Raw genomic sequence first — 25,110 nt, 5'->3', positions numbered from 1 at the left:
AATCAATTGCACTCATTACGTAGAACAGTCTCCCGGCCCGGCCGAGCTGCCGCCGGCGCATGGGTCTATTTCACTGTAAACATTACCGCCGACAATATTCTTCTCACGTATTTGAAAGAATTCGTCTCGAATTATAAGTAACACGGCTTAATTGCTGCGTAAACATCTCACTGGTGGCAAAACAAGGTTTAAATGAAAAGTATTTGAAGCTTTGGTATCGTTCGTGCATTGTGCTAGCAATATTGGCTTGGTGTTGTGGTGTCTGCCGTCTGCGGGTGTACATCGAACACAATCCCCGGTAACAAGGGCCCGTTTGATCGATTCACTCGCACACCGCGCTGTAAGCGGACGCTACGTGACTACGCTATTACTACCTACTGTGCTGTGCAATTCGCGAGCTGTTCTGTTTCAACAACTCTTCCAATATTTTTCAAACAATGAACATCGAATCGTGGAAGTATTACAGCAGAATTTATAAGTACTACGTCAGACGCTAGAGTTGCCGCTCTTCTTATTGATTAACAAGTAATGGGGCCATCGTGATAATGCTACGTTTTTCCTGCAGAGCATTGTAAACAAATATTAGGTATAAACGCAATTATTTTAATCTAATCTTGTATTGAAATTACAGGATTACAGTTATCATGTAAATGTTTAGTGGGCATATAATCAGTTAAGGTTATTGACTATATTATGAAAAATGGTTTAATCCTATGCTAATAATGACACATGCCACATTGTATGGTAGATGGTGCTGGTGCACGTGTGTGGTGTCTCAGCGCGGCGCGGGCGCGCAGCCGGCGGGAGCGGCGCGGCGCCGGCGCAACTGGGTCGCACTTGCACAACTCACGCGCATGGCTATTCGCAGCGCTGTCATATTTATTTATTAACCGTTATAGATACGATACTCTGCGATCTTCGAAATAATCGTTAACGTGCGTTAACAACACAATAATGTTGATGGAAGGCTCTGACAGTCATTGGATTACTTGTTGCTACGTAAATATATATAACGGAACCTACGGTAATAAAATTCAGAGTTTGTAGTATTTAACTGAAGTGCAATTACGGCAGTCGGTAGTGGGCGAATATTGAACAGTAAATAGCTTTATTTTCAATAATTATTTCACTGTTCAACAAAACAAACATTTGGTGTTACTTATTACAAATTGTCGAGTGTGAAGATAATCACAAGTACGTACCTATCTAATGTACCAGAGAAGATAAGTGGACCAAAGTAATAAAGTGCAGCTGGTTGGATGATGGTTACAGTCGGGATCAAAGCGGGCTTAGTTGCGGGGAGGTATCTGGTTCATTGGGTTAGCGGCGACCACTCGTCCACAGTGACCACTTACAGCACAGTTAGCCCGGCGTGCCGCCTGCGCGAATGGCCCGCGGCGCTATTGCTCACCGACGACGAACGATTTCCTTCCTCAAATCTCACGACAATAACACTCAAATTCGCCTGCTGCCTACCAACCAGGTAAAAGTGAGTCGCACAGTCATTGGCAAAGAATTGAAGGTCCCACAGTTGGTTATCTTATTCTATTTAGGAATGTTGTCCCAGTGAAACACTACGCTAGTGATTCATTCTTTTAATTATTTTTTATATTAGTAACATATTAGAATGCCTTTAGGAGTTAGACTTGCCATTGTGGTGAAAGGGATCACCATCTGCGCCGGGTGTTTCTGCAGATTACCAATGTACCTATCTATCTATATGTCACTCGCATAGTAATCGTGTCAGTAGGCAGGTCAGTGGAAGTATGCCGCTGGTCACCCTTGTTGGTCACTATGGCAACACTACCGCTACCCAATACAATTGTGTAATGCGACATGTACTACAGATGGAGGGTTGCTTCACCCCCTTGCCCTACTTGTCCTATTTCCCTCGAACATTGCGTGTTCGCATCCATGTTGCAGTTTTCATTTACCATTTCTTGTTGCGAGTTGAAAATAAATTCTCATCGTTGTTATTGTCATAAATCGCTGTGATAAAAACAGCTGTTTAAATATCTACGGTAATAATATTAGCCTTGACCACATCATCAAAGTGTATTGTAAATTAGTAGTGTTTCGTATCTCCCGTATGGTCTAGTGGCTAGGATACCTGGCTTTCACCCAGGAGGCTCGGGTTCGATTCCCGGTACGGGAAAGTTTTTTTGGTTTCTAAAGATTTTTGCCAAGAATATCCACATATTTTTTTTACAAGGTTGGTAATGTTACTAATATTAGAATCTAAATACATATTTTTTTTTCAACTTAGCGATAAAAGACCGATAGAAATTCCCGCAACTAGTTCTATTATAAATAAGAAAAGTGCGGACTAGGCGCTGCCATATCATAGTCGGTCAGTTCGGTGACTAGTCGACAAAGGGTATCATTTAAGCTATCACCAATTTAATTAGTTTTGTGTTTCTTAAATAATAGGGTTTGTCCTCAAAATAGTAGATCTGTCACCAAAATGTAGTCACCAAACAATGCAAAATCAGTTCCACAATAAATCACCTAAAATCCTGAGATATAAGGTCTAGTACCAAATAAATGTTTTTGTATGTATTATAATAGGTGTGTCCTAATAAGTATTTAAACAAACTAATTTAAAGAGATTACCAATAAATCATATTATGTTACTAGAAAATTGCATTAAGTTCAAATAAAAAAATTAGGGTTGTCATCATCGTTTCAACCAAAAGATTCTGCTACTTAACTAGACTCCCAAGGTTCTAAATTTCCACTGGTAGTATAAATTATATTTAGCAGAGTAGTAAATAAAACAATTAAAGTCAATATAATCAATATTTATTGTTTAAAATAATTACCACTGAACAATCAGCGCTGGTTTAAAATAGCTGGCTTATGGCACGCCGCCCGCGTCGCGCATCGTGTGATCGAACCTAGTTACCTACTACCCATCGTTGAGGCCGGATTGGTAAATTTTTAAAGCGCGCCAATTTGTCTCCGCCCCTTTGATCATTTTTTCATTAAAATTATAAATTGATGTATTAAATTGGTAACGAATACTATTAATTTAATATCTGAACGAAATAAAATGTTACTACTGTATTGGTGACAAAATATCAAATAAAAAGGAGTCGCAGTCAGGGATCGATAATCGATTTATTTGGTGACAGATCTACCATTCTGAGCACAGAGTTATTATTTAAGTAACAAAACTGTTATTATAAGAACGAAGTTTATATTCATGTAATGCAATATAATTTTATTGGTTATCGATCTCTTATTTTACACATATATTAACATTAATTTGATAATTCATACCTGGGAACAATTTTTGTTTATCTGAGAACGAAAATATTTCGTGGCGATAGATCTATTTATTAGGTGATACATCTTGATGACAAATATAAATTTTGGTGATAGAAAATATAGTCCCCGTCGACAAAACGCAACATTTGACCCCTCGGACTGTATTAGTCGGTACAGTCGAAACACTGTACATATGGAAACTATTAAACCGATTTTCATAAAACGTGCATTATTTTCTAACTTTAATTAAATAAAACAATAATTATTGTAACGTACCATTAAAATTACCTCGGCTTCATGTGGCCTACTAAGACTGAAAAGTGTTTCCTTCATAAAAAAAGTTCATTGTTTTTGTTACAAAGGAACAACTTATTTGACGATAACTTTAAAATTACTAAGCCGCTTTTCATCAAATTTGCTCTATACTAAGTTGGACGATACTTAATAAAGAATAATTGCAATACGCTTTTCTCAATACCAATAGAAACAAACTGCATTTTCCTCCGGAAAACGCATCACCATAGCCTGGAGAATATATTTTAGTTGTTGATGTAATTCGTCGTTGAATGTACTAAGCAGACGGCGCGCCGGCGCGGGGTGGCGCGGGTCGCGGCAATTTTATGGCAATCACGCCCAACGGGACCCTCGCAGCACATTTTCCGCTCCGTCCGTAATCTTGATTATCGCATCCCGTGCTCTCTGACGTGGATGGACTTGTTATGTCACGGCTACTGCCTGCCTCCGACACGGTTATCTTATTTGGCTTCCCTTATCGAAAACCACTATATTTTGGCCAGATAGCAAATAATATGGGATAGCTGCCGATTGCGGATTTTCCGCCGTGAACGATTACAAACCTATTGAATTAGAAATTATTTTTTATAATGTTAAATGGATGATGGGATTTTTTTTCAGTATTTGTGAAAGCTATTAATAAAATCGAGTGATAGTCGTATTTTGGCGATGTTAACAAGCCGCGGACGAGTGCACAATGCTAGAAAGCAGGCGCGGCGGCGCCGGCGCTGGGAAGTTCGACACACGCCTCACCGACCAACACGACACGTGTCTTACATTGCCTATTGTTTCGGTCATTTTACTCGACATTTCTACCTTGTTCTGTGTGGCCTGTAGCTTTCCCTGGACGGAGAAAGGTGCAGGACATATATGTTTCTCTCGCCAACTAGATCACAGCTTGAGAGGATAATTTTAAATCTTGTAACAGTATGGTCGTCTCTCCACCAACACGGCGGTTCTCCCAAAGTTTATATTTAGCGTCGGTGAAGTGGGTAATTGTCTTAGTGGTCGCGTCCTAGTTACTAGATGCCGTGTTATCACCCGCCGGAGCGACGACCCCGCGCCGCGCTCGCGTACGTCCACGCTCACGTCTTTACGTAACTAATCGGCTTATTGTCATTGCTGAGAAGACTATTATTGCGTTGTATTTCCATTCATCAGCTACTGTTACTAGAAATAAAATTCTTGTCCTGTGAACGCGGTCTACGTGGCAGTGCGAGCTTCGCTTTTCCCCTTACATCCATCGTGTCGCGGTTATCAGTATAATTGACCGTGGTGCCAGTAAAAAATAATAGCGGCCGTTAGAGGGAACTTTCGCGAGGAGAGTGCGAAAGCTGGGTGCGTTTGTTTTGATGTTTTCCGCTATGGGCCGGCGGGCGGTGACCAGTCTTTAATTAATTAGGTACCTAATTAATACCCAATGACAAATGCGTTATTGGCAGTCATATTCCGGTTCCGACGGTATATTTCAAAACTAGGATAGTCAAATTCTCGTTAGGTACTTTCCCGTTGTAAATTTTTCTGACGCGTGACGTAACGTCTGTCTCACTCACTCTCAGAATACATTATTTGGTACAATTTCACACACGACAATCGTAACTATGAACTTGACCTTTGGTCATTAGCAATTGATTGGAGCATGTAGGAAGACGGGAGTAGGATCATTGGATCTGAACTGCGTAGTAGTGTCCGCGCCGGCGCGGCAGCCCGCGTCTGTCCGCCGCTGCCCACTGGCTACACTCGCTGCTGACCTTCTTTTCTCCCCTAACGTTATTTTGCTTACTCGACAGTTCTCCACCCTCGCAAAAAACGCATTGGAAACATATTTTCAAAAACGCCTCTTTCTATCTCCGTTTATTTCAACGAATTGAAATAAGGTCGAGCAGAAACAGGAATAATTAGTATGAATCAGCCAGTTTCACAAGTACAAGGAAAACTAGTAATATAAAAGCGGGAACTATGTCTAATAGCCAACAGAGAATAATGCAAAGTGAAATGAATAATGCAAAGAAACTAACTCTTGATCTCAGAATACTCATGTAAGAGCACAGTGGGCGATCGGTGATGAGATCGTGGTGACATATAATTGCACTTGTCTGCAGTCGGCGATGTAAAGTGATAGTTGAGCTCGCCACTCGACAGCTGATTGTCAGAACCGCGCGATATCGGAGCCGGCCATATACCCTGACCTCACACCACCATCCCGCTCCCTTAGACCCTCAGTCGAGAACGCGGCTCACACACCACTGGACGGCTGCTTCCTTATTGTTGTTCATTAACTGCCTACATGTGTCGTGTCTTGCACATTAATATCGTTCGTTTACTGCCGACTATGATACCTACGGTTAAATGAACAGTCACTTTAAGATTGATTGATATTTGTGTACGTAAAGTCAGAACTCCAGTTGAGCTTCATTCCGGGGCAATGTTTAATTACGACGGTAGTTATATTCACTGCCATAAATTACGTTTGATCCTTACAGCGTCTAGTTCACCCGCTGATCCAGGACCGCTCGTGTTCTCGTCGGCTATGCATTATTAATGGATGTAATACCGTAAATGCAAGGGCTATTAAAATTTACATAAGGCGTACCAGACCGGGCGTGCTGCCTTTCACTCACTTTATCTGGATAACTACTAACTGCATTACTGGTTAGGTTAGGTTAGTGCTCGGAGAATCTTACCATCGAAAGGCTTAGTTCGGTTACATCGAACATGTTTTCTTAGGAAATAACAAAGGGCATGCGCCATTGCGCCGAATTGAAGTTCCAGCTTATAAGAGCAGTAAGACGGTTGGCAATGGCAACAGTGGAGCGGCGAGCATGTCAGTGGGCCGGCGGAGTCCTGCACGGCGGCGGCGGCGGCGGTATCGATCCTGCTGCACCCCGCGCGCCCGCGCCTCCGCCCCCGCCCCGCGCCCGGCGCATGCCAGCAACAGGCAGGCCCAATAAGTGCATTCACCTGCAATTTGGCAAACATTCCAAATAGCCAAATGCGATATATATTCCGGATACTAATATAAATGAGGCTTTCTGTTGGCGTTTGTTTCATTATAATTTACATCGGAATTGGGATTCCGTTGTCAGACAACAAAAATAATTTATTAAGATCGTTGGGTATGCCTGTCTGTTCATAAGTCTTATGAAGTCCCCTAACCTACACAGCTATGACCGTCACAAAGTTTGCCGGTTTCATTAGAACGGTGATATGGAAAAACGTATTTTTTGTAATCTTTACTTAACTATTTAATAGTTAATAGTTCTTTATTTTCGGTCTGTCCTTCGAGCTATTCTTATCCGAAAACGGTTGTTTGTTATTGTGATTGTCACTATACCATATGCCCTTGAGGCTTAACGCTCTTAATTATATTTACAGCCTCTCAGAATTTTTTGCAGGTGTTTCTGTCGAGTGAGGGTCTCAAGCGGAGGGCTCTCGACATCCGCCGCGGAGGGCTCGCCGCAAGGCTCATAATACCAGCCTGCCCGCACTTTACAATAAAATCTCTTTTATTTCGTTACTTTTTCGCACGAATTCTCTCTTGACCTTTTCTGTACAACAACCCCCTTACACACAACAAATACTCGAGAGTTCCTCAACGAAGAGAAAGTGGTCGGGCGTTGCAAAACTTTTCAGCAACGTACAGGAATGCGAGCGCGCTGGTTCGAATGCCATGTGAACATTAAGCTGACGTTCAAGGGAATAGCCTAATGTGATTTACATTAGCCGGAATCGACAACATGTCCTTCATCTAAGATGCCGAGCGGAACAAATCTATTAGCTCATTACAGTCATTAGATTACACGGAACGAACGCTGAAGCCCTAAATACTTAGATTTATTCGAACAAAACCAGAGCAAGGTGACGCAACAATACAACAGTAGTGGATGATATCAAATTGGCGGTGCGAGGTCGAGGGCTAATGAGAACACATTTTATTGCGTGCTGCTGATCTCTGTCGATCGTGTTGTGCAATGCGCATTGTCAGACACTGCTGTGGTACTCGGACATGATCGGATATTGGACACGGGAGCCCGTCTACGTGTCTACCGGCGGAACCGGTACGTAACGGGGCTCCGGCAATAAAATTGTTGTTTAATTACTGCGACCGCCGCTCCTACACTCAGAAGCAGCCTCTATACTTGCTTTGAATACTTCCGTCCATAGTTCCAGTGTATATCACATGAAAAGCTTCACTGTTGTGTGAAAGCCTGTTGACATGTTTGACGTGACGAGAAAGTTTGTTTGAGAAAGTCAATGGAAAATTTTATGATTTTTGATATGAAAGATCAGGGATAAAATATATTTTAGTAATATTAATAGATGATGACGACATACGAGTACATGACGTGTATTGTTGCAGTATTCGGAAGCGCGTAGCTAAACGCGGCGCGTGCGCACGGCCAAGGTTGTTCACACTAAACAACATTTAGGTACCTCCACGCGCATTACAGCCGATCGCACATTATTGACTTACTTTACTTATTTTATCTAAATGATACCTAGTTTATTACACATTTTCTTTGGAAACCTGCATAATATCAAATATCATTGGGAAACCTAAAGTCGGCGTGACAACAGCATCACGCACCGGAACTACCTTTTTCCCTTTTTCTCTACTACGTCTACGATTTTGTAAAATCTACCTATTTTATTCTCCTGTGCATTATGTATTATACCTATACCTATCAATTTAAATGGTCACATTAATATACGCAATGCAACAGGTACTATCTTATTAGGTAAATCAAAATAACAAAATCATTTTTTAGATTCAGGCAATTTTAAATGTACGTTTGAATTCAATAGTTATTATTATTATATATAAATAATATAAAAAAAAAATATTTGGGCTCGTCCGGGATTTGAACCCGGGACCTCTCGCACCCTAAGCGAAAATCATACCCCTAGACCAACGAGCCGATATCTGTGTAGTTGAAATTAGAGAGCAGTTGCCACACCGCGCCGCCGCGTGTGTTCCGCTCACTAGTGACGTCACGTTATCGCATTTATTTTGATAGAGTTAAGATTATAGTTTACACATGCAAAGGTGTTTGGAGATAATTTGGCACGCGTTTCTGATAACGTGTCACCCACGTGTTGGAATATACAAAACTTTTTCATAGAAACTTGTAGTGAAGCCATCCTTAACATAAATTGCTAGTTGCTCGTACAGTTGGTCTGAAGCAATTGTAATTAAATGCGACTACATACAATATATTTTAACGTAGACCATCTGCCCATGACGGTGAAATTTGAAAAGTGTTCCGAATATCGCCGAGGCAAATGCCAGTAACATGGCCGATTCACAAAGTTAAAAACTCAATATTATTTAAATACCTATAAGTGGGAAAATTATACCTACTTTAGCCACGTACAAAAGATAGGATCCAAAGTAATTTCTCCATATCCTGGTGATCATCAATCTAATGTGGTAAAAATAATGTAATGCGATATGTTATTAAAAGAATATAATTATTTTCCGAACAAACTTTGAAGCTGCGTGATCCCGTGAGTGGCATCGTAGTGTACGAGCAGCGATAGAATTTCTTCCTATAGAAACGGATCTCACTAAATCAGCAAATCGGCGCCAGACGTGGTCATAGCTATGTATTGATTTGGGTGTGTGCGAGTATTGTGTGAATGTGGTATTGTTTGGTTGCAGGCATGGTGGTGGTGTCGGACGGGCACCTGGAGCTGGGCATGTCTCCGCGCGAGGACTGGCGGCCGCTGCTGACGCACTACGCGGGCCCCGTCGCCTTCATCGTGGTGGCGGCGCTGCTCGTCTGCGCGCTGCCGCTGGCCGGGTCAGTACACCTCAGAAGGCAGCAGCCGGCCGGACCTGACCGTGCCTGCGCGTGCCTCTCTCTTAAAACAGTCGTATGGCTAGTGTAAGCTAGTCGATCTCTCACTCTTCCAAAGCCATGCTACAGTTGACATACTTACTTATTCAATTAAAAGTATTTGTTGATACATCATAGTTATTATGAATGATGAGTTCAACTTATTTGCTTAGTCACTTTGTTGTGCCAATTGAGTTCAGCGGTCTATTGCCGTCTCGACCATGAGGTCACAAGCCGCAACACCGCGCTCCTTCCACGCTCCGGTCAATTTGGCTGAATCCGTGTCTGAAATAGAAAGCTAGACGACGCGCTGGTGCTGTTGAACGAGTGGCTCAATGTTCGTAACGTCGATGGCGTTACGTAAAAGGAAGAGGGATTGAACTACTTGCAGACTTGAATACAACGAATTATTCTTTTCATAATCGATTTTGTTTCAGCAACTTTTTTAACAACGGAGAGCACTGAATTCTAGTGCATGACCGTCGAATTGCTTCACAAATGTCCGACTTAAAATGTTATTGAACGTTTGTGTAGGGAATACACGCGCCACATCTCCTCGGTCAGAGTTCCTTAACTGTATTTTATTTTAGTATAAGAACACTTCTATTTCCTATTTTTATATAAATAAATAAATGAAATAAATAAATATCAAGAACAACAACTCATCATCCCGAATTTGATGACGGTTAGTATGTTCGCTCAGGCCTTCCTCATCCGACTCTACCACTTCACATTCACTTCACAAATGTGTATTGTACAATAGAACTGAAATGTAATATAAACGTACCAAGAAACTACTATGTCTGTGTGTATGTGTGTGTCAGGGTGTTCTGGTGCTGCTGCTACTGGTGCCGCGCGGGGCGGCGGCGGCGGCCCTTCGACCGCAAGTACGACGCCTGCCTCAAGGGGCTGCTCGCCATATTGCTCATCGGATTGCTCACGCTCTTCTTGTGAGTACTACACTTACCTCATCATCATCTCTGAACATTTGACAGCTCCGGTCCAATCGGTGACAGCAGTCTTTTATAGAAGCGATCGCCGATCTGACCTTCCAACCCGAGGGGAACACAAATATAGTTTAAGTCGCATACTTTCGAAACACATTTCTCGGGTCGCCGGGTAAGGTTAGTTGGGAGTGCTATACTTACCAGATTTGTATAACCTGTACTGTAAGTGTGTTTTAAGCCTAAACAGGTAATAAGTATAAGGATAGTTTAAATAAACGGTTTAACATTAGATCAATGATTTGGCAGTCTAGTCGTGATCACAACGACCTTGGCTGTTGAGAATGTGAAATCAGAAACAGTACCGTGTAACAAATTAGGTGTGGCTATTTTGATAACCTATACAAAATTATATACATACATAAATTCACGCTAATTTTCCACAGGGGCAAGCAGACACTATGGAATTCCATTTGCTTAAATCTTAAAATAGTTATTTATATTGCTCAATAAACATTCATCAATCGTTTCATACATGCCCTGAGTGCAGTGACATAAATTCATCATAAACAGTGTGAATTAATAATTAATTTAGTGTAAACAATTTTAAAACGCAAAACTCAAAAGAAATGATGCCCGCCGGTTCAGAGTAGATGGTAATAAAGGTATTTTTAAGGCCACCCAATTTGGTCAACGTACGTCCTTCTAGGTCTTTCTCTGCAAACCCTACAAGAAAACCTAATGAAAAATAATTAAATAAAATGAACGTCATCTTCAAGAAAGTGATCTGTTACTATCGTTGGCATGGAATCGTTGACGTGGTGTGTCGGCGCAGGTTCGGCGTGGTGTGCGCGTTCGCGACGGACAGCCAGGTGGAGAGCGGGCTGGCGGGGTCGGCGGGCGCCGTGCGCTCGGGGCTGGGCGACGCGCGCGCCTTCCTCAACGCCACGCAGGCGCACGCGCGCTGGCTGCTCGTCACCAACTACCGCGAGCTGGAGCGGCGCCTGCACGCGCTGCTCACCAGCGCCGGCCTCACCATCTCCGTGCAGCTGGGCGAGTTCTCGCGCGCCGTGTCCGTCACCACGCTGTACGCCATGGTGCGCCAGCTGGACGCCGTGCAGGCCGACCTGCGGGCCGTGCGCGCCTACACCGCCGACCTGCGCGCCGACGCCGAGAAGCTCAACGCCGGTAACTATACCCGCCGCGCGTTGTGGCTCTAACGGGTTCCCCGTAGCGCCCCGTCACTGTCCATCATCATTATTAACTTATTGACTGAGCCTCGTTGTTGCCGTTAAAATGTGTTATTTATTTCTGGCTTTTTCTCATAATAATCTTATCTTTCACTAATAAATAAATATTTAAAGTGGATTTAATAACGTGCCACCTGTCCCCAGTACTCCGCAGCGTGAAGGGCCAGCTGCTACAGACCCTGGCCCGCTGCGACCAGCCGCAGTGCATACGGCTCCAGGAGAAGCACAAGATCGGACAGCTCGACACAGAGATACACTACAGCCAGGTAAACAACCTCACGTCACTACTATATCCTCGAGAGAGAAGATTATGGTGATCTATTTCTCTCACACACTCAAAAACTTCTCCATTTGACTGTAAAACTATCTCATTCTATAATTACACACATTAAAAATGTGATCACAACGCCTCAAGACAGGTTTTCTATAATACTGGTTTATACTTTTGCTTCCCCATATTCAACACATACCTAACCTCAAACACCAACACAACTAACACTAGCTAGCGCTGGCTAGTTTTCTAACTTCCTTGAAATTTGTGGTGATCTTCACCAGTCTGTGTAAGATATATGCGCGGCGTATGTGTGAGGTGCTCTTATAAGTGGGTACTATACTACCTCAGTCTGTGAAGTCTTCTTTCTTGCATTCTTCCTCATAATCATCAACTCTTCATTTCTAATCTATACGTTCTAATGCCACGCCGACGTGTAATCTACCTGTGACCTACTCATTAACCACTTGAACATAAACTATTAAACGTGCCATACTTCATAACACTTGTATATGTTTTCACGCTTCACAAAGATGCTCGACAAGTACTTCCCGACTGTAAGTATACTGTAAACTGTTGTCGATATAACTCATTGTTAGTGTAACATGAATCAATGTTTTCGTATTGCACGTGGACTTCGAGAACGCAAAGAAAATGTTACTTTTGTCAATAACATTGAATATTGAAGACATCTTATGTCCAACGACGACCTGAAATATTTTTCACCAGACAAAATTCGTTTGTTAAATGAAGCATAATGATCTGTAGCTGAATAAAATTAAGGTTAGCATAAATAAGACGTTTGCACTCAAAGAAGCCAAAAATAGCAATGTTCCGTTTATTCAGTTCACGTTTTGTGACAAATAGCAGGTTGTTCTTCTTCATCATCATCAGCCGTACGACGCCCACTGCTGGGCATAGGCCTCCCCCAAGGATCTCCACGACGATCGTTGTTCTTCTTAATAATGTACAATTTCTATCTTGAGAATGTTACCCGATTGTCTTCTAATTAGTACCAGTACCAGTTTCATTTATTATAAGACACTACAATGATCTGTATAATCTGTGCGCGTCAACGACTCGCTTCACGGTGTATAGTATATGTGTTGCTCATAATGAAGTTAGAGATCGACAAATTATCTTAGATAAAATCCGTCCCACTAACAGTTATTCGATCATACATGTTGTGTGTGTGTGCGTTAGTTGCCGGACGTGTCGGAGCTGCTGAACAACGTGACGGAGCTGCTGGAGAGCAACATCAAGGCGGAGGTGGAGGAAGGGCAGAAGGTGTTCCGCGACATCCAGCGAGAGATACAGCGCTCCGTCGACGAGCACATCCCCAGCGTGCAAGAGTCCATTACCGCCACAGGTGAGCCGGTGCTGCCGTGGCGCGGCCGGACTGACGACGCGGCCGCAGCTTGGTTCACAGTTGCTATGCTGCCTCAATACGGACATTGCTATAGCGCGCGGCGCCAAGTATTTGTTGGGCCACAAACGTATACTTATGACTGTTTGAGTGACTGGTGTCTGACGTCCGCAGGTCACCGGCTGGAGCGCATGGCGGACGAGATCACGTACCTGGCGGGCAACGCGAGTGCGCAGCTGGAGCAGCAGGGCGCGGCCGCAGACACGCTGCAGCAGCTGCACGCGCAGTACGGGCCCTACCGCCGCTACGTGGGCCGCGCCGCCGCCGCCGCGCTGCTCACGGTACTGCCCAGCGTGCATTGGCAGCGTATCAGATGACGCTTGTTGAAAGTCAAGCCTTATTTTGTTTTGATAATGATGGAAATCCCAACTACATTAACGTGGTCCTGTATATTAATTAAAATATTGCACAAAATCGAACGTGGACATTTGTTAGCGCAGAGTGCAGGTGCAGGCACAGTATGTTTCATGTTTACTGCAGCATTGTGCTTTGTTCCGCGATTAAATGGCCGATCAATGTTACAACAAGTGTTACAAGCATTACTGCGACCAGCTCGTGCTGATGTTAGTTTGTTTGCTCTTTTATTTATGGTCGTTTGATGTTCGAGTCTGAAGACGCATAAACATGTATCTTCAGATCTGGGAGGTTATAAAAAACAAATCAAATCAAATATACTTTATTGCACAGAACTACATTTAAACAATCAGACATAACACATGAATACAGTGCAATTTGAGCGGCCTTATTGCTCTAGAGCAATTTCTTCCAGGCAACCACCAAAAGGAAATAAACATTTACAAACACACATTGAATCAATTCATGTAACAAAGCAATATTGGTTTTTGACATTTGTTTGCATCCTAGCGTTATCCCGTTTTTCATAGAGTCCGCTTACCTAACCTGAAGATTTGACAGATCCGGATTTTTACAGAAACGACTGCCTGTCTGACCTTCCAATCCGCGAAGGGAATACCAGGACAATGTAGGTTAGGTCACATTAGCTCACGATGTTTTCCTTCACCGCTGAGCACGTGATAATCATTTATGATACAAACATGAATTGGAAAATAAATTAGAAAATCATTGGTTTTTCATTGGCCTATGCTGAGATTCGACCTCAAATTTAGAGTCAAGCGTTCTACCAACTGGGCTACCACGCCTACCTTTGTACTTACTTGGCTTACTTGTATATGCGCAAATGTCAAATTGCAATATTGCTTAGATGAATTGCTTTGATGTGGCCGTTCCCCCCTGCGCGTGTGCGTCAAGTGTGTGTGGTGCCGCAGATAACGTGCATAATGGCGTGGGGGCTGATGTGCGGCGTGTGCGGCAAGCGGCCCGACGTGTACGGCGCCGCCGACTGCTGCAACAAGGGCCACGGCTCCAAGTGCCTGCTCTGGTATGACGCCGGACACGCTCATATAACTAACTAACGCGTATTATAAACATCACTTACCTAATTGTGTTACTTGTAAGTAAATTGTGATTTGTCCGCATTGCTGGAAAACTTGAAAATAAATTAACAAAGTCATCCATAATAGTGTGTAAAAACTTCAAATGCCGCGATCGAGCCAGCGCTCCTGTGAATGAAGTCCTAGTGTTGATCCAGACTATATGCAAACTAATCGATACGTGCGTTGTTGCAGCGGCATCGGGCTGATGTTCGTGGTGGGCGGCGCCGTGGCGCTGGTGCTGCTGGCGTACTTCGTGGTGGGCGTGGCCGCGCAGCGCCTGCTCTGCGACCCGCTCACGTGCGTCACGCGTCACGCGCACTCTACTATACACCACAACGGCTATGTTCAAACATTATATGTTCTTCCGTCCTAGTGTTACGGGTTCGAATCCCGGCTCGTGCTCTAAACCACTGAATTGACTGACTTTGAGTTCGTGTTTGGATTATAGATAATTGATATCACGTGGTTTTTAGAATGTGTGCCCGCTTGATGGCAATAGGTGGCGATGAGTGAGTGAATATTTATACAATACACCTCTACCTACACCTTCGGGGCGTGTTGTTATGTTATGTAAACACAGTGTGCTTTTTTGTAATTCAGTATCTACTATGTGAAGTTGAAGATAATGCTCGATGCTCGCCTTTGACCATATTTACCGCTTAAGAGTAAAATGTCAAGGACTTCATAAACAGTTGAATCAGTTATTTACTTTGTAATGTTTGACTTACCGTATCTAGCGAAAGCATTTATCAAGCGATCAACGGGTCCATTGTGTTCCGATCGTGTAATCAAGTACAGGACGTGTGCTCGCAGGGAGCCGCGCGGCAACCGCCTGTTCGCTGACGTGGAAAAATTTGTGGAGCTGGAGAAGGCTCTGTTCAACGAGCGCGCCGACCCCGACTTCAACCTCACGTACGTCATGCTGCACTGCCACCGCAACTTCACCATTTACCAGGTACAAACATGTACGATAAGGTGCAAAAGTCCAATCAGTCTATTGCAAGGTAATAAATTAACTGATTGCAATCTTAAGACATGTCGTTTCACCACTGTTTACAAATAATTCGCTGGGCTCAGTGACTGCACTTTCGCTCTTTGATCGTCCAAGCGGTCAAGGGAGAGTCAGTATCGTTACGATGAAAATGGTAACAGCCAGGGTTACCCGTTTTTCCATGACCACGCGTTCACTGAGGGTAGAAGAAGATAATTATGGTTCAGATTACTTTGCGAATATATCCGCAACGAGCGCGGGCCGTGGTGCCCGGCGGTATGTGTCGAGCGCGGTGTGACGAGCGCGCTGTGACGAGCGCGGTGTGACGAGCGCGCTGTGACGAGCGCGGTGTGACGAGCGCGTCCCCCCGCAGGCGCTGCAGCTGCGGCGGCGCCACGACGTGCGCGCGCTGCGCGCGGAGGCGGCGCGCGCGCTGGCGGCGCGCGTGTGGGCGGTGCGCCCCCCGCGCCCCCCGCCGCGCCCGCTGGCCATCCTGCGCGGCCCGGCGCGGGACAAGCTGCGGCGGCTGGCGCACTCCGGCCTCTCCGACTTCGACTTCGACAAGATCCTGCACGCCGTGAGTGCCCTTGCCCTCCGTTCTTCCCGCCCAGCCCTAACCGAATTAAAAAACGTCACTTGACGGCCGATGACAAACGGAGCGAAACTGAATAAAAGTCCTCGCTTCGTTTGACGTTGCGTTCAAGTCCTCGAGAGAACGATACTAACTCTGTCCCCGGCCCGCGTCGGGCGGTGCAGCTGGAGACGAACATGACGTCGCTGGCGCTGGACGGGCTGGCGGCGCAGCTGCAGCAGGCGGCGGGCGCGCTGGGCGCGCGGCCGGGCTTCGAGGCCGTGGCGGCGGCGCTGGCGGGCGCCGCGGCGCGCCTGCAGGCGGCGCAGGCGGGCGTGCTGGCCGCCATGCAGGCGCGGGCGGCGCAGCTCAACGCCACGGCCGCGCGCCTGCGCGACGGGCTGCGCTTCAACCACTCCTCGCTCAAGGACGCCATCACCTACCTGCTGCACGAGACCACGCAGGCCGAGACCTTCCTCAACACGCAGGGGCCCGACCTCATCCAGAACGTGAGTCCGCCTCCCTTGGACACCAACGGTAGCCACGTGCACGACCTAGTCGAATGAGATACTTTTTATAAAACGTCAAAACGAAATATTTTCTGTGTGGGTTACGACATAAATACGAATTTTGCATGTTAGTACTACAAATTTTATTGTGACGTCGTAGCCACATGTCGTACATGATTGTTACACAATTCTTGCGTACCTAAACAAATCAAAAACAAAATAGCATTATTTTAAACTGGTTTCTATTTCCAAACTAGGATCTTATTTATAATTTACCTTTAACTCGACCGAGTGCCATATCAGTTAAGAAGTTTCGCCGTGACATGTCCGTGTCGCCGCAGATGACGCAGGAGTTCGGTCACGCGGTGGCGGGCCTGATGAACGAGTACATGGAGCGCGTGGTGACGGCGGCCGAGCAGGACGTGGGCCGCTGCGGCCCGCTGTCGCACGCCTTCAACGCCACCAGGGACGCGCACTGCCGCAACATACTCATGCCCACGGTACGTGGCACACGCTGCACGCCGCGCTCATGGCAATACAATATTGGGAAAGTTGCTTCGCACGTATACGTCATTACTACGCACTGATAAATTCCGCATATACTGAAACAACGGCTATAATTAACACAGTAGCATCTTATGGTAAATACACAAAGCCAATTATAGTTCCTCGCGTATAGGAAATTTATAGGATCAAATAGATTTGCACTAATGCACATTACACTACATAAAATAACAAAGTAACGTACGTAAAATATACAAATGGGTTATATACAAAATTATTGTTAATAAAATACTCTATAGCTTTTGTAGTTGCCCACAATAAAATATCAAGGTTTCATAGTTTTATAAGTACGCTTCAATGTTTATTTCTTTTTGTGTCTCCAGCGATATAATGAATGTACACGATCGTTGTATGTATGTATTGTAGAACGGGTACTGGATGTCGCTGTCGTGGTGCGTGCTGCTGTTCATCCCGGTGATGGTGGTGGCGCAGCGCCTGGCCCGGCTCTACCTGCACCTGGACCCGTACCCCGGGCCGCTCGTCGAGGCGTACGTACCACACGCTCACTATCACTACACCGATACACTAGAACATCACTATGACAGAGCGCGGGAACTTGTAGCGCTGGCTGGTAAACACAAATGAGCTGGACTTAGGACTGGTAAATAAATGGGCAAAAGACGGTTCTCTTTTCAAAGTTGAATGAGATTTTCGTAATATTCGATTCAAAATAATAACTTTACTTATGTCCAGCCAGTCGTTACATTTTAACCCTAAAATTATTATAATAATCACTCATGGTTTTTATTTCAAGTTTTAAGTAAATGTTTGGGAAACATTTATGCATTTTTTAAATATTATATTTGTATGAACTTGAGATGAGAGTGAATATTATAAATACCTATAAACACTGACTTATTATGTCTAATAACTTTAGTTGATTAACAATGAATAATATTACACATTTTATATTTTCATACATAAAGCTTTTCCACAGACTATAAATACCTAAGTATTTATCAATAAAAAAATATTGGGAAGAAATTATTCTTTGTTGATTTGCTACATCATGTTATTACAGTAACTTTATTGATTCCGACTTACTGTATCTACGAATAAAAATATTTCTAATGATTTCTTACATGGAATTATTAGGGTTACTGTAACAATATTATTATTTGGAAAAACATATTGATAAATTCAAAGTTCTCAGAAATTATCGAATGAAAATTATTGATCCACTTGTACGGAACTGTATTTGTAGTGGCAGTGTAATGGTGAATACGCTCGTCCCGCGGTGACAAGAGCTGCGAGTTCAAATCCCGTCCGAGACAAACATTTTCGATTATTTTTTTCTCTATAAATAGTATCAATAATTTTCATGCGTCGCTACACGAGGTGGTAGTCCTCGCGACCACACTAGGAATCATTCATCGATCATCATCATTATTATCGAGTCATTTGCAGTTCCTTGTAAATTATATTTAAATACGTATAAAACGTAACACGGATCTGTCTGCAAACGTCTCATTTATTTCTTCTTTTATTTCCTTTACTTTGGAGTCGACTAATTTGACGTTATGTTGTGTTGTTATAATTTGAAGATGTGTTAACATTGAGTTTGTCGTTTGAGTTGTCTGACTTGGGTTTGTTGCACCCCATCCTCCGTAGAGCGCGAGGGCCGCGGGCGCCTGCGCGTGTCCCCGTCCCTCTCGCGTATAGCGACATGTACATTTGTTTACACATTGAGCCTCGTTTGTGTTGTTACGATACTATATACCTGGAATGAGCACGTCTCTGTGTGGTTGGAGAGCTTCCGTCGCTTCCGTATACATTGAACCTTATCTCGATGCGAGCCGCAAGTACGCTCTTAGGGAAATACACGCGAATCAATAGCCGACAATCACACAATATCAACTGGAATGTTATTGCTACAAGATCTGGTATTTCTTTCCGTTCTCCCAATATTGGGAACGAGTATCAACCTCCTCGTACTCTGTTGAAACAGATCATTGTTGCAACGAAATGAAAAACGTTAGGCTTTCTGTTACGTTTGTGTTGTTATTTTGAGTTGTTCACTCACCTCATCCTCATAGTGGCGCGGTGGTGGCGTGTGTGCGAGTAGAGCGGTGACGTGTGACGTGTGTGACGTGTGTTCTAGCAGCGAATACGAGCCGATGTGCCGCCGCCGCGGCTGGTGGCGGTGACCCTACGCCTCCTCCGGTAACTGACACTCTCTTACCGCCTGCTCTCACGATACCGAACCGACCTACTATATAACCAACCACATATTAAATTCGTTACCACATTATTATACCATAGCCTATATGATGTATGGTCGTTGAGGTCTCGGCGTCGTGACGGCAGCGCCGGCGTCGCTCGTGTTGCTCGTCGACCTCATGGCGGCCGCACGCTATCTTCTCCACCATCACTTTGCTCATTGGGAAGCCTTCCTTCATTGCCTTTCAAGTAACTCAAAGAAAAACAAACTCACCCATTACTGCAGTTATCATCAGACGCAGGGTCGAATTCTAAAACTCCAGTCTTCCAATGAGCAAGTAGTTCGTAGCTCGATGTGTCATCGTCCCCCGTAGCTTCATCATCGCGCCCTTACGAGGTCACTGAGTGTAGTGAGGTCGATGTATCGATGGCATGTGTCGCTAGTGCATACTGTCGCCGCTTGTCGCGGGAACCGCGGTAGCCGTGCCGTGCCGCGCCGCTGTAGCCGCCACCAACACATGTAGAATGTCTTTTTGTTGCCAATATGTAAATATACGTCCCAGTAACATAACACCAGTAGCTGTATTTTTTGATCATTTAGTTGTTTTATTTCAATTGGTTTTAATTTTTTGTCACATCACCATCATACTCCAGAGTAGGTGACAGCTAACATTAGCTCTGTATAAGTTACATTGTATTTAGACAAACCGCCCAGCTAGAAGTACCTAACTATAAGATATTTCTTAATAACTTGGTGAGTTATTTATTTTAGTTTTTTCGCGACATGATGTCCATTCTCATTGAAGTATCAGCAGCACAGTTTCTGGTAATGTTCCGTACATCCCGCCGTTAGTGTCCAGATATATCCAATGTATCTGCAAATGTTCCCCTGTCGCCTGTACCTCGTCAACTTGTAGCATTGCGTCGTATGGCATAATGTGTTGTGCAGGGCCTCGCGCGCTCGCTCTACTCCCACTATCTTGCTTCTAAACGTTAGCCGAAAAATAATCAACTTGCTAAGAACCGACGTTGACAACTGCTGATCAGTCTATCATTCTAAGCGATATAGTGTGAGTGGAGCGCGCGCGCGAGGCGGTCGAGTGGCGCTGTCTGACCTCGTGTTGTCTGTTGCAGCGAGTATTTGTATGACGCGTACGCGGACCGCGATAACGTACCCCTTGCCAAGTAAGTGCCACACCCCGCCTCCCCCGCAGCATGTGTCCCGCAGTGTGCACGCATCCCTCCCCCCGGGCCCCGCGCAGGCCCCGCGCTGGTTCCGCAGCGACGCGCATTTGTTTGATTTTGGGGCTAAAAGCACTGCATGCTAGATTTCTGAATCTTTTCCTTTCCTCAGCTATGTTTGACGACTAATGTAAATATTGTATAAGGGTTTATATATACATTACAACCTAGTGCTAACGTCTATCTATCTATATATGCATTATACATATATTGTAACAAAGTGCAGGACCTCTAACCGAGCATGTGTGGTACTAATTATTGTGTGTAAAGTAACCGATGCATGCGAGCGGCATGACAACGACAAACTTCACTTATCTTCAGTTCTGTTTACTTTGGTTTCTTTATCTTATGTTTCACTGCGGCTAGGGAACAGTCCATACTCTAGGTGATATGTGTCGAGGTAGATCTGAGGATGTGTCTCTAATACGATAAACAAGTGATAATTAAATTCTCATATTTACCTCGCGCGAAATTTTATATTTAAGATTATGTCAATTCAGACCGACACTCCCCTCGGGCACGGCTAGTCGTACGTTTTACTTCTATAAGAATTTTAATATACATATTTTTATATATATATTAAACATGGACCGACCGATACGAACACTGCGAATTTTATTTATACATTCGGTAAACGGTTGTTGTAAGTACATATCCGATGCATTAGACGTCAAAAGTGGATGCGGTGTGCGGTCGGTCCGTGGTGGTAGAGCGGCGGCTGCGGTGTGCGGGCGGAGTGTCTTGTGTGACGTGTGACGTGTGCGTGCGGGCCGGTGCAGCGGCTCCAAGCGCAGCACGCTGGACATCGAGGGCAAGATCGCCGAGTGGCGCGAGCGCTCGCAGCCCAGCGCGCCCCCCGCGGAGGGCCCCCCGGCCCCCGGCGGGGGGGAGGCGGCGGGCTCGCAGCTGCTGCTGGCGGGCCACGACGTGGTGTGCACGCTGCTGCCGCCGCCCGCGCTCATCGACGACCTCAAGACGCGCCTCGACGCCAAGGACGAGGACAACGAGTCCGGCATACACGACGCCGAGTGAGCCGCACGACGCACCTCGCTCCGCCGCGCCGCCATGGCCGGACACCACTGCCGATTCCTCTAATATTGACAATCATTTGTCGAACCAAATATTTTCTCTAGTCACTTCACAAATCTCGAGACACGACTGATATCCCACTCCTCGAGTTTTTGTAAAAAATATGATAACACCTGCAGGAATCAATATATGCTGTTGCTTTTGCAGTGAATTGTCGACCCTTGGCGACGTCCAGCTGGGCGAAGAGATAAATTTGTGGAACAATTTATTTGGTTAAATACTTTAAAATCAATGTTTTAGAAACTTATTCAGGTTTTAGAATAAGTATATTTCGAAAAAAATGTACAGATTGAACAGGGTTCATTTGTCGAGGTCACAATGAATTTGGAAAGACCAATTTATCGTAGCCAAAAATTTATTGTTTGAATTATTGTCTTCCAAGTTAAACCACAGGGCTGGTGTTGTATGACTACTCAGTCCTGCTCTGTCCATATCAAGTTATCTCGTAAACATTAATAATAAATGTATATTGGTACACCCGTGTAGCCGCTGGCGTATTGCTTGTAACACTTGCTTTCGCTTGGGAAGCACAAACGTCCATATTACCGCCTCTGCCTCGCCATACAGTTGTTATATTCGAGTGGACTAGCACTTGGAATCTACAATGGAACAAACTGATCAGTGAAATATTATGAATGAACTTATTTAGAAATAATATTTGCATTTTATCCAAAGCATTTGTAGTTGTTAACACTTTTTGGGAACGAATATTGTAAACATTTTTTATATTTTAGTCTTACTTTTTGATATCGAGTGAGGTTTTTTTTCTAAATAAAGATAACTTTCCAGTGGTAGTCCATTCTTTCAATTCAGTATACTATCGCAACGCTTGTACAACGTTTTGATCTCGTCGTCAGAACTTTAGAAGATAAATACAAAGATATATCCATACTGTAGCGACATATACCGCATTATTATACATGATGTAGTTGTATACACGGTAGGTTCGGAGTTTACTAGTTTTGATACGGAGTGTTTAGTAGACTTTGTACGGGTTTACACTTGTTGTCGGCAGTTGTAGGGGGAAGGATGGACAGTGGAGGATAGCGGGACAATGGGCGCACATTTCACACGAGCTATATCCACCATTGCAAGTAGGTAGGTCCATACTCTGTCTCCCTAATGAGGGACTTCTTCTAGTTCTTCTTTCTAAATTCATGGCCAACAGACATACACATCTTTTATCTTTGTTTTTGGGTACAAATGATAACCCTTGTTATTACAACACATCATTATTCTGAACAAAATAAAGACAAGCAATATAGGTAGAAACATCTGATCCAAATATCAAGCAACAATTATTTTTATATTAAGCTTCTGCCATTACATTATATTTTTGAATAATTCATGTACCCGAGCAATGAGAAAATAGGTAATTATCACGTTAAATCCGTTTTGGGGACCGTACCATGGAAAGTCTTTCATTGGATGCAAAGAGAAAGTTACAAACGTTGTTTATGGTGATGGAGAAAGCTCTTATCTCATCTCTTCGAAAATATTTGAAGTGAAAAATATCTATAGACCTACAAGGATATTGGACAGCTGTATCAAATAGAATGTATGCAGATGGTGCATACCAGCGCCTTCCTGGCGACGTCATCAAAGAGATCCTTGTTGATCTATATAAATTATGACTTTTCTCTAGGCATAGATTCAATTTATAGCTTAATATGAAGACAGACTTGCTTCAAAACCTTTTTGAGAGAAGATATTTAGATTATTGAGTTCTTGCAGACTGCAAGATGCGCTTAATGAGCGCATTTTCCAGGTATAAATAAAACCCAGCAGTTTTAAAAACTATTGCACTACAAGCTGAAGGTATTGTACCATAGCTGCATGTGTAACGTCTTGAACAGCTTATTAGCTGCTGCCTGCTGGTGAGTAAGAGCTCTGAAGTGTGCGCCGAGGGAAGTAGGATAGGATGAAATATTAAATTTTTCATATCAACATTTTTCCAATACGTTTTTACAGAAATATTATACATGTACTTTGATAAACAACTGTATATCTTAGGAATAATGTATTTAATAATATCCTTTTGTATATCGTAAGGGTTCATGAAATGAAGCACTGCAGTGAATTGAGTAGGCCCAGTGTCGGGCGTAGGATAAGAAAGTAACGTGTAATCTCATCTGTATTTATATTCATTGTGAAGCATTTGGTTGTAATAAGATTAGTACGTACGATACAATATTATTTGAATATACGTGAAACAAACATAGTTTAAGAATATTGTACAGCAGAGCGTATATGGAACTGGTATTGGCTGTCCTTCGTACGTGGGTTGGAATCTTTGAAGTCTTGAAAAGTGATTGTGTGTTTGTTTTGCACTTATAAGTCAGAAACTCATCGGATTTTGTTGTTACCATTCATTACTATGCGAAATTATTGACTCAAAAAATTGTAGTATTCATGTCCGCTCTGCTTGCAACTGTATTAGTGTAAGTAGTAATATAATAGTGCAGTGTTGTGAGTGAGTCCTGTGGCCCCACTCAGTCCAGCGGCTGCGACCACATGCCAGCGGTAACAACTATTATTATACATATCTTGTTTTGTTTCCGCTTCTGTGAGGGTCTTTATTTTAGCCTTGATTTACGTTTACGTGTCGTGAGGGACGTCAGGACGGTGACGTCACATCACAGCATGCCGTTCTTATATTTGGTTTACGTCTTAATTTCGGTTGACGTTTTCTTTCTTGTAAATAGTTTCCTCTGTTGCTCGCAGCCTACCCCCTGTTAACGAATTGGTGTAGTGGTGTTGAACGATTGCAACTAATTAATCAAAATTTTGTGCTTGTAGAATTAATGCTTTTTTCCTCACGTCACTTTACCCGCTATTATCATTATGAATTATCTTGCCAATGGTAGACTTTGCCGTAATATCTTTACCTAACATTTGGTTTTCTATTATGCATAAGTATGATAAAATCAATCTACATTAACGTACAAAAGTTTCCGTCAAGGGAAGAGTATACAAGTCGTTTAATCGTCGTTTTAGACAAACTAGATGTTACTTTTGACGGATTGGCACGGTAGTTCTCAATTTACAAACTTTTTGAAGCGTTTTCATGTAAAGGCATTTAAGTCGCGCCGCTGCAAGGTTAGGTATATCGAAACGCCAGCCGCGCTACGTGACATATTAGTGGCGTTCGGCTGGTGCAGCGTGGGCAGCGCGACTAAACGCTTATTACACGAGAGCGCCGCCCGAGCCGGTGATGCCACGAGCGTGTGTTGCA

The 25,110-nt window shown here is 43.8% G+C and overlaps 1 protein-coding gene and 2 non-coding genes across 5 annotated transcripts in view; 2 read left to right on the top strand and 1 right to left on the bottom strand.

The window, feature by feature from the left end:
* Positions 1-25,110, top strand: part of LOC126369204 (prominin-like protein) — a 45,033-nt gene that overhangs the window by 16,122 nt on the left and 3,801 nt on the right. The window contains exons 2-16 of one of the 3 annotated variants that reach the window (XM_050013510.1): positions 9,227-9,368; positions 10,229-10,354; positions 11,184-11,536; positions 11,743-11,864; positions 13,073-13,238; positions 13,410-13,576; positions 14,582-14,694; positions 14,942-15,046; positions 15,563-15,704; positions 16,114-16,317; positions 16,497-16,820; positions 17,162-17,320; positions 17,751-17,872; positions 20,679-20,729; positions 21,566-25,104. In XM_050013510.1, the coding sequence (XP_049869467.1) occupies positions 9,227-9,368; positions 10,229-10,354; positions 11,184-11,536; positions 11,743-11,864; positions 13,073-13,238; positions 13,410-13,576; positions 14,582-14,694; positions 14,942-15,046; positions 15,563-15,704; positions 16,114-16,317; positions 16,497-16,820; positions 17,162-17,320; positions 17,751-17,872; positions 20,679-20,729; positions 21,566-21,818 (2,549 nt within the window). In that variant the 3' untranslated portion in view covers positions 21,819-25,104. Of the gene's footprint in view, positions 1-9,226; positions 9,369-10,228; positions 10,355-11,183; positions 11,537-11,742; positions 11,865-13,072; positions 13,239-13,409; positions 13,577-14,581; positions 14,695-14,941; positions 15,047-15,562; positions 15,705-16,113; positions 16,318-16,496; positions 16,821-17,161; positions 17,321-17,750; positions 17,873-20,678; positions 20,730-21,565; positions 25,105-25,110 lie in introns of those variants that run through there. The other 2 variants (XM_050013508.1, XM_050013509.1) reach the window with 2 other exon arrangements.
* Trnae-uuc (transfer RNA glutamic acid (anticodon UUC)) lies at positions 2,084-2,155 on the top strand. Its single transcript has one exon. It is a non-coding gene; the product is annotated as a tRNA-Glu (tRNA).
* On the bottom strand, positions 8,412-8,483 carry Trnap-agg (transfer RNA proline (anticodon AGG)). The gene has a single exon. It is a non-coding gene; the product is annotated as a tRNA-Pro (tRNA).

This window comes from Pectinophora gossypiella, chromosome 8 (genome assembly GCF_024362695.1).
Source record: "Pectinophora gossypiella chromosome 8, ilPecGoss1.1, whole genome shotgun sequence".
In the NCBI taxonomy this organism is placed as follows: Eukaryota; Metazoa; Arthropoda; class Insecta; order Lepidoptera; family Gelechiidae; genus Pectinophora; species Pectinophora gossypiella.
This window is presented reverse-complemented; position numbering and strand designations above follow the sequence as displayed.